Here is a 10,563-nt window from a genome sequence, read left to right as displayed (position 1 = left end):
TTGTATAATAATTAATTTATTTACATAAATGTTTTTCTGCTAAGAAACTGTTACCTACAATCAAAGTACATAAATGTCAAGCAAACTTTATATTCTTTATATTCTAACCAGTGAAGTAGTCTTACATGACAGCTTGCACTAGTAGAAAAAAACACCCGTCCCCAAACATAAAGAGTGTTCTAAATGGGGTTCTGGTATCAAATGGGGTTTGAGGTAACACCGGAGTACTGTATCTAGCAGAACACTTTTCATTGCTGCTGTCAAATATATAACAAAGCATGAAGCTGGCAGATTGCATAATGCCAAGTTACCTTGGTGCGGAATAGGCTTCATGTAAAATACTGCATTACTGTTGTAACGTGCCCATATTATTTGTGTACCTATTTTGAAGGCAACAGATAAAGAACATTATTAAAAATCTACCAACATTAATATGTTATTGGTACTTTTTCTTACTAAATTTAACTTCATAACTAGACTTACAGAAACAGAAAGCCCATCCCTTTCAATGTAGTTTATAACAGGTGAAAATAACATATTCTGGGTATTACCAGCTTCTTCCATTAGGCATGGTTTTAAGGTTTTTAATTGTTCTGAAGGTTTAAAAGAAAATTAAGTACAATGAACCAGGCCACGTTGACAGAAATCCAGCAGGTGTTGTTAAAGCCAAGAAAGCATAACGTTAGCCTTTGTACAGCCTACACATCAATACTTGTGTTGTGTTAAAACCACATTATATATATATTAAAAAAACAAGACCAATACATTTTCATGCTGTTTGCATATAGTTAAAGTTTTAAAGAACCCCCTGCAGTGTTTACAAGAAACACATTACCTTTGCTTTACCCTGTGTTGTCCATATCGCAGCAATACATTTTTCAACATAATCGTGATTGCTTTGATACTGTTATTTCAATATCAGAAGTAAATCGACTAGGGCAGGGATTTTCAACCTTTTTTTGAAACTGTACCCCTTCTGTCGGGAAGTGATCAGCTAAAGTACTCTTTACAATTTTCGCTAACTGAATTGCAATTAGAGGCTGAATAATCTGGTTAACACATTTTTCCCTGTTTATTTAATATATCAGTTTTTACAACAGTCTGGTGCTGACAAACTGCTGGTTTAAGACAGAATTCCAAAACAGTAGGCTTAATCCTTAAAACTTAATAACATTTCTTTGGATGCACAGAATTAAAAGACAGTATTTAGGAATATCTTTGGAAACACTTGTGCTTTCTATTTGGCAAATCATTATACTAATACAACAGTCTGCAATGTAAATGTTTATCACGTTACCATTTACTTCCCACCTCTGCATAATTATTTGTGTTTGTTATGCAAGTAAAAAATGCATCCATTTCAAACACAGACAACATAATTAATCAGCCTCTATTGCTGTTGCTAAAATGCAGCCGCGATAATAAATAAAACAAAACCCGTCGAAGTATGAGTATTGTGATTAGCCTACTATTTATGTTTACCGGATCATTTATACTTCTTTAAAAAAAAAAAAAAAAAACTGTGTCAAAAACAGCAAACAGCAAAAATCAGGAGCAGCACAGCGCACTCTCCATAGGCACAATCGGCAGACGCCTGCTTCACCTCTATAAAAGCCACGCAATCGAAATCACGCACGCGTACAGGTGGAAAATGTGGACACGATAGATTCTGTATATTTATTTTCATATGCGGTTTACTTTGAGCTGCTAAGCAAAGATTAAATAATTACACACAGTGTTTTTGAGAATATATAATCCAATATATTTGTACATTTCTGAGGTGTCCTGCGTACCCCTGGTTGAAAATCCCTGAACTAGGGGATTACTTTTACAACTTTTGGGAATGATTGCTAGGAGAAAGTATTTTTTCTTCTAAACATCGCAGTGTATCCAGCAATGTTGCAGGAGGGAGCATTATTATTATTATTATTATTATTAATTTCTTAGCAGATGCCCTTATCCAGGGCGACTTACAAGATATCACATTATTATTATTTATTTATTTTTATTGTTTTACACATTGTTACATACAATTACCCATTTATACAGTACCTTGCTCAAGGGTACAGCAGCAGTTTGCCCCACCAGGGATTGAACCCACGACCCTCCAGTCAAGAGTCCAGAGCCCTAACCACTACTCCACACTGCAGCATAATCTGGATACATTGTGATCCTTAGAAGATAAACTCTCTTTCTCCTGGCAAACTCCCTAGTAAATGTTTATAAAGATATTCCCCAGCTAATATGACTCAAATGTGATTACAAATTTAAAAATGTGACACTTCGATGCAGACAACACAGGACATGCGTTTCTTCTAAACACAGCAGGTACAAAATAATTACTGGAACTTGGGACTTGAAGAATTTCTGTAAACTCATTTCCAACTTGGAAAATCATCAGAAAAAACTTTATTCACGAGGAAACTTTCAAAATGTATTTATCTGTCCAAAAAATCCTTTGTATGTTGCTGCCATTCTTTAAATCACTAACATTTTCAATATTTGAATATTTGAACAGACCCTGTTATGTGTATTACATATATCAAAATGTTTTTAGCAAACCAAATGCATCCTTAGTCAGTTTCATCTGGAGTTTGTTTTGTTACAGAAAACATGGATTTAAATTGGCCAGTGATTAAAGTAGTACTATTATACATCTGCTTTAAACTGTTGCTTTACAAAGAAATGTCGTCATCTAGGTCTTCCCAACTCCAAATTGGTTCTTCAAAAACGAGTGTGATTTGATAGCAGGTTGGAATCCTCCGTTGGATTCACTGTGCTCATACATTTGGAATAAGCTAACAGTAACACATTCTTAGTCTTGGCCTCCTGTAAGCTTATGGAAAAGTTCTTCATCTAAAGTTTCATTTTGATCCTTGGATCGGGTTGACAGGAAAATGTACCCTCCAATGTACTCGTGGACGATCTTACAGTCGCAACTCAGGCAGGCAAATGCGATTGACACATTCTGATCAAACTCAATTGCAACCTGAAAAATCCCCAAAAATATACAGTAAATAGCTTGCTTTAAGTAACAAATATAGTAGTTATTTTATGTTAAAGTGTTTTTGTATATTTTACCTGGAATAGTGATTCACATGGATTATCTTTTATGAAATGTATTTCTACTTTTAGATAATGTTTTTTGAATTATAAAGTCAGTTTATTACAGTACAATACAGCACTAAAAAGCAACACACTACAAATCCTCTCATGAAACAATAAGCTTACTGTACCTGACGAATCTCCCAGTTTACATTCCATTGCTTCATGTTCGAGAACCGCCAGGTTATTATTGGAAGACAAGTACTCATATCTATCCTTATTAATCTGTTGTAGGAAATCCCCAACAGCTCATCTTTCTTGCATCCTCGAAACCTGTGAAGTATGCATGACATAAAACAAATATACAAATATTGGTAATGGTTAGATAAATTACTGACTACTCTATACAATATGCATGTTCCCGCTCTGGGATCAAATGGATAAGCTATGTTCGAAGCTCCATCACTGATCTAAAAATAGAACTATTTTTTGATCAGCGAGCTCCATCAAAATGCGGCCGGTTTATGACACTGGAGCGCTGCTATTTACAACCTCAGATTGAGTTAAGCAGAGATTGTATATGAGGTAGGTCACGTGGGCTGTGCTTTCACTTTGCGGGCGTCGCAGAGATGCTGTACATCTCACCTCTCTCTTTCTTGTTTTCGTGGCCATAACTTAAGAACATAAGAAAGTTTACAAATGAGAGGAGGCCATTCGTCACACCTTGCTTGCTGGTAGCTTATTGGTCATGGTACTGTACTTGAAAATGCAGTATATAACTGAGGGATCACCACTGACACATTTTGATCGGGTTAAGTTTTGAGATCACTGGAAGATACAATCATAAAGAAAAATGAATTGCACATGGCATGTCTTTTTCAATTACTATACTATACTTAATTGTGCATTTTCTACAGTGATATTCCTTGAATTGTTGTTTTTTCTAAATGGAAATTTTAAAAAAAGCTACATTTTTATTTATGTTTATCGGAGTATTTATACTTCTAAATCATGCAGAAAGATTGTGCTTCACTGATTTAGTATTCAATTATATAACGAATTGAAAACTGCAAAGTTCATGAGCAGCACTGAGCACTCTGAGCAAACCCCCCCCCCCCCCCGCATAAAAATATATCAATATTTATATAACAAACGTTATTAATATGCGTCAAAACAACTATCAGTGTGTCTGTTTGAGACAAAATTAGTTCAAATGTATTCAAATTAGGTTTGGGTTTTTCAATATAATATATCAAATAATAAATATAAACAGTTCCCCAGCTGTGCCCCAGGTTTTTCAGCTCAGCTTCCACAGCTCTTCGTCTTGTTGTTTTCGGGCGACCTCATTTTCGCTTGCCTTCAGGTGTCCATCTTACTGCTATTCTGATGATGAAATCAGTTTCCATCCGAAGCACATGGCCAATCCATCTCCAACGCCTCCTGGTAATGATGGTGCTCATATCTTGGCTGCACTGTGTGAGTAGGTCTTGGTTTGAGATTGTTTCTGAGGCAGGTTATAAGGAATGAAGACAGTTTGGACATGTCATATTCTCACTCTGCACCATAGAGTAGTGTTGAAAGTACGCAGTTCTGAGTTTAGTTTTGGTATTTTGATGATTTCCAAACTGTATTTAAGCTCCTGAAGGTGTTCCTGGCTTTACTTATTCTGTTCCGGATGTCCTGACTGGTTCCACTGTCCTGGCTGATGGTGCTGCCCAGGTATGTGAATGTTTCTGTGCTGGAAATAACGTGATCTATCCGTACTGGTGATGGTGAAGCAATATTAAGGGTCATGATATCTGTCTTCTTGTGGTTAATTTTCAATCTGATTTGCTGGCTGAATGTGTTGAGACATGTTGTTTTTTCTTGTATGTGGTGTTGGGTATGTGATAATAGAGCGAGATCATCTGCGAAGTCAAGATCTTCAAGGGATGTGAAGCATGTCCATCTGATGCCTCTTGGCATATCTTCTGTTGTACGCCACATGACCCAATCGATGGCAATGCAGACATGACACACCCCTGACACTCTCCTATTTTGACTTCAAAACTGAGCTCACTGTGATCAACACTGCATGTAAAGTTGGAGTAGAAGCTTTTGATGATGTTGATTATGCGGAGAGGGATTCCATATGCCCGCAGAATGCGCCATAGGATGGTCCTGTGAATGCTGTCAAAAGCCTTCTCAAAGTCTATAAAGTTTATGTAGAGCTGCCGTTGCCATTCTCAGCATTGTTCTATTATATTACGTAGAGCGAAGATCTGGTCTATGCATCCACACCCTTTCCGAATACCGACTTGCTCTTTTCAGAGAACATTATCAACTGCCTCTGATATACGCTGGACTGTGATCTTACACAATACCTTACTTGGCACAGATAGAAGTGTGTTACCACACCAATTATTACAATCACTGTTCTCCTTTATTTTGTATCTTTACTATAACCCCATTGGTCCACTCATCTGGTACTTTTTCCTTTCCCAGACTGATGTAAATAGGGGGACCAGGATAGATGTTGCTAACTCAGAATTTACCCTAAACAATTCTGCATTCAAGTTGTCCTTGCCAGGAGCTTTCCCATTTTTTAAGGATTTGATGGCTTGAATGATCTCTTCCTTTGTTGGGATATCTGTATTGATATCACGATCTTTTTCTGCCTCCTGGATGTTTGCTTCCTCTGTAGGTGGCTCCCTGTTCAGCAAATCTTTGAAGTGCTCTGTCCAGCGCATTTCTTGTTCTTTTTCTGTTGTCAGTAGTAGTAGCCTTGTTTGTCCTTGATGAGTGCATTTGTTGGTGTCTGCCATTTGCCACTGATAAGCTGCGTAATTTTGTAGACGGTTTGGGCAGCTGCATCCTCAGCTTGTGGTGCCAGGTTATCAATATAGCGTCATTTGTCCACTCTTATGTTTGACCTCACAGTGTGCCTTGCTGTACTGCTCATGGTATTTGTCTTTCAGCCTCTGGGATTTTGTGTCTAGAACCTTTTTCTTCAGGGTTCGTCTGGTTTCTGTGGCGTTCCATGTGCTGGGTGTAATCCACTCCTTTCTTCTCTTCTGCCTGTAGCCTAAACAGCCTTCACTGATCAGCTTATAGATTGTTGTTACTTTGTCCCACTTCTTGTTAATCTCCTCATCTGTGTTCCCCTCCTCTTCATGAAGGTCTGCAAGTGCCTGAAACCTGTTCTTCAACTGCAGAAAGAAGGCTTTCTGTATTTCAGGGGACTTTAGCTTGTCAACGTCATAGCGTCTATGTTCCTTGTTTGGTGGACCCACACTTCTCAGTTTTAGCTTGATGGAGGCTGTCACAAGATGGTGGTCGCTTCCAACATCTGCTCCCCTTCTAACTTTTACATCTGTCAGTGAGCATCGCCATTTATCATCAGATGGTCAATCTGATTCTTATCACTGCCATTTGGAGAACACCATGTCAGCTTCTAAATTTCACGATGCTGAAATAGGGTTCTGCAGATGACTAGATCATTCATATTGCAGAGATCAACAAGCCTCTCTCCATTTTCATTCATGGTGCCACACCCATGTCTGCCCATTGCTCTGTCGTTTGTATTGCCCTTACTGACTTTGGCATTCAGGTCTCCCATGACGATAGTTAGGTTGTGGCGTGGTACTCTCTCTAACTCTGCCTGTAGTGTGAGGTAGAATTTGTCCTTTACTTCCCCATCAAAAATATAGGAACAGTGAAGGTGATTACCCAGTCTAACCTATATGGTTTTTTGGTGTTCGTGATTTTTTGTTTATCTTTTTTATTTTGCTCTGTGAGCAGTGTGTTTTATGTTAAACCTTTTATTTTTGTTATTTTTGTTTAAATAAACAATAAACAGCTGCCGACCTCACCTCTGCCAGAACACATTTAAATGAAAATAACAAAAACATACGGTTTTGCCGTCATATTTATAAATAAATAAATCATAACAATAATAATAATACAACAAAACAAATACAAAATAATAAATTGCACAGGGGCGGAGGGGTACCCCGTTCTAAAATAAATACAAAATACATTTATGGCAGGGCTTTGCCCTGCCCCCTTTTCATGTACAGGGCTCCTGGCCCTGTTACAAGCTAATAAAAATGTAGAATACATAACAGCTTTTCAGAATACTTATTTCATACACACCAGCTATATCCAGTTCCCTGGAAATGGACTGGCAGATCTTCTCCCTATCATTTTTGTGTCCTTTTATTGTACAGCTCCATGTATTTTGATACTGCAATAATTATTTTTTCTTTCCCAATTGTTTACTGAAGGCACGCAAGGGAAGCTGTTCCTCATTGGTCAGTTCCCCAGGTGTCGCGCAACAAAATCGCAAACTTAAGACACCAATTCTATTTTTTTCGCATTGCTTCTGTGCCACTTTAATGTCGCCCGTCGCATCGCAGGCAGTGTGAAAGTCTCAATAATACATTTCTTTTGGTCACTTATAGCATCACATCTGGTGTGTGGAGACCTTTAGAGGCAGAATCGCCAGGCGCCTGTTTCGCCCACCCTAGGATTAGTAGTCAGATGCTTAAGCAGAAACATTGTGATGATGAAAAAAATCTTTTGATAATGACACAAATAAAATCAAAGTGACTAAAACATTTTATTCTGGTGTTGATTTCATAAAAATGTATTGACTTAAGTCTCAGACTCCAGTTAAATTGGTCTAAGGGAAGACCTTGTGATAAGACTGTTGCACAAAGCAAAACCTTGAAGGTCTTCCATAACACTAGCCTTAACCTGCTGTTGCTAAGCACCGAAGACTAGTCATGCTATCTAGAGCCTGTTAGAAAAAAAAAGAAAGTGGCTGCCAGCGAATTGAAAACCTTTTTTTTTTTTTGTGCTAATTACCAGATAGCTGCCTTCTAACTGAGAAAATTGAATTCATTCACATACATTTTTTGTGGTTTGTTTGGTTTTGTAATATTAGCTGAATATCCCCTATTTTATTTGTGAGCAGTATACTATGAAGGCTTGGTGTCACTTAAAATATATATATATATACATTTTATTTAACACAGTGTTACCATGGATTACAAATTACAATGATCTGACTGGAAAACTACAATGCATGATAGTTGATTAAATTTAATGTGGCCAGTGAAATCAACACATTTTGCCTTTTACTGCCAACACTTTTCTAATCTTTATTGGTCTAAACTTCCAACCATTTTTATTTGTACTAGGAGAGGATCATGTTGTACTTGGTTAATTAAGTGATTTGTGTAGCTTACGTTTTATAAAATGTATGTTATCTGAATTATTCAAATTTGCTACTGAAAGTGGTCCAAAATAGCTCAGAATGCATCAGAGAATGAGATTGGTTTTGCCTCATGTGTTTGTAAAAATGATCATTGGCCACTTTCACCCATGTTAACAAAGGACAATTATGTAAGGTTATGATGTTCATATGTATGTTAAACATTTGAGTTTTGCATATATCTACATAACCCCTTGTCCAATTATGATTAAACATTAAAATTCTTACAGGACATTGATAGTATTATAAAATGGGGGTAGATATCAAAAGTTTTGATTAAACTTGCTACAGTAAGGACATTTTCTTGCACAAGCTATTGAGTGAATCATAACTGATTAAGAGGTTTCAAGATATGTAAATGTAATGCAGTCAGACACATAAAATGTTTGTGAAAGCAAGGTAATGTTATGATCTGCAAATGGTTCTGGTAAGGATTCTAATATTCTAATATTGTCCCATTGGTATCTATAAGGGTTCTGAAAAAAATAAATCATAAATCATGTCCAATAAGCATACAAAAAGAAGAAACTGAGAAGTGTGTTTTGTGATTGAGTGTTTAAAGCTATGGAACACAGAAAGTAGATTTACTGTACCTTACAATATAGTATTTGATGCCAAACTCAGGTAGCGACTGCCATGCTTGTATAAAGCGCATCTTGGCTTCCACAAGAGACATTTGTGAGACATTCTGATGTGCTTCCAGGATACGTGCTGTTAGCTGTTTAAAACACAAAAGGATGTTGTGTTGATTTATAGGTATGTAAACACTCATAACACTGCATGTTTTGAATTGAGAAAGACTAGACTAAGACTGAAATAACTGTATTTTACTATACAGTATACATTTAAACTATTACAGAATTACCTGAATGATCTTATATGACAGTGGTTGTAAACTCCATGCCATATGACTAACCCTGTTCAGAAATCTTTTTTGGTTAAATATATAGTTACCTATTTATGAAGTAATGTAATCTAGCTAGAACATTTCAGCATCAGCCAGATTACATCAGATTCCTTCTTAAGCATTACTAACTCCACACCTTTCATATCAATGAAATGGGGTAACATTTTTCTAAAGGCACTTTAAAGATGTAAAAGGCCTCAAGACTGATCAGACAGATCGTAATGGCATTCTAACCTATCACGTATCTAGAATATAGTTGATTCATAGAATAAACAGGAAGATCAAAGGGTGATGTCATCTCAAAATGCAAAATTCACAAGTAAAATACCTAACATGCAGTAGTACCTGTTTGTTTTTGTACTTTTTCACGTATCTGGGAGACACAAAGCATTCTGAGTTCATCTCCATGGCTTCTAGATTCGGAGCAGCTTGCGCTTGAGCGGAGTTTAGGTCCTTCATTTTCAGGAAAGACTGAATGTTGCGGACTTCAGTTCGGTAGGAGCTGTAGGCCATCGTTTTCCCTTTGGAAGCCAGCATGCATGCAGCCATCCATTTGGCATACTGATTCTCCTTCAGAAACAACCCACAATTTGTTCAAATACAAGATTATTGTAATGTTATGCAGCTCAATCGTGCTGAGCTGATTGAAAAATATATAACTAGGCAAAATATTAAGTTTTTGTATTACAATTTCATGTCTGGATAATACTTGTGATTTGCAGAAAGCAACAACAAACAGCTTATGTATATAATGGCATTATTTTCTGCCTACAATATTGTTAGCTATATCATTAAACACAACATTAATTAGATACTTTAATCCAGAGCCATAGTGATTCATGCTTGAAAATAATTTTAAAAATGTCACAATTCCTTTCCATCTCTATTTTGAAAAATATACAAATGTATTCCTTAAACAATTTGCCCCTTCCTCACCGACTACTCCACACAGCTCCTAATTCAGGCCCTGGTACTGTCCCGCTATTGCAACTCCCTCCTGGCCGGCCTCCCTGCTTCCACTACCCGTCCACTCCACGCTACTCCGCTCCCTCCACTAGCTCCCTATCGCCACTCACATCCAATTCAAAACTCTTGTACTCATCTATAACTGTCTATAACTTTCTGCTCCCTCCTCTCTCCAGACTATTATTTCTCCTTACACGCCCTCTTGCCCCCTCTGCTCCTTTGCCACTGGTAGATTAGCTGTACCCCTCCTCCACTCCCACGCTTCCAGAGCCCGTGCCTTCTCCACCCTTGCCCCTCAGTAATGGAACGACCTATCCACGGATATCAAGACTGCTCAGTCCTTGGCGCCTCCTCAAGACACATCTGTAAACCTCACAACTCTCGACTA

The 10,563-nt window shown here is 37.5% G+C and overlaps 1 protein-coding gene across 1 annotated transcript in view; it reads right to left on the bottom strand.

Moving 5' to 3' along the window:
- The window catches only part of LOC117410475 (fermitin family homolog 1-like), a 35,689-nt gene continuing 25,126 nt past the window's right edge, over positions 1–10,563 (bottom strand). The window contains exons 12-15 of the mRNA XM_034017050.3: positions 9,555–9,779; positions 8,896–9,020; positions 3,237–3,378; positions 1–2,989 (exon numbers count right to left, since the gene is read on the bottom strand). Of these exons, the coding sequence (XP_033872941.1) occupies positions 2,816–2,989; positions 3,237–3,378; positions 8,896–9,020; positions 9,555–9,779 (666 nt within the window). The 3' untranslated portion in view covers positions 1–2,815. The remainder of the gene's footprint in view (positions 2,990–3,236; positions 3,379–8,895; positions 9,021–9,554; positions 9,780–10,563) is intronic.

Source organism: Acipenser ruthenus, chromosome 6 (assembly GCF_902713425.1).
Source record: "Acipenser ruthenus chromosome 6, fAciRut3.2 maternal haplotype, whole genome shotgun sequence".
In the NCBI taxonomy this organism is placed as follows: Eukaryota; Metazoa; Chordata; class Actinopteri; order Acipenseriformes; family Acipenseridae; genus Acipenser; species Acipenser ruthenus.
This window is presented reverse-complemented; position numbering and strand designations above follow the sequence as displayed.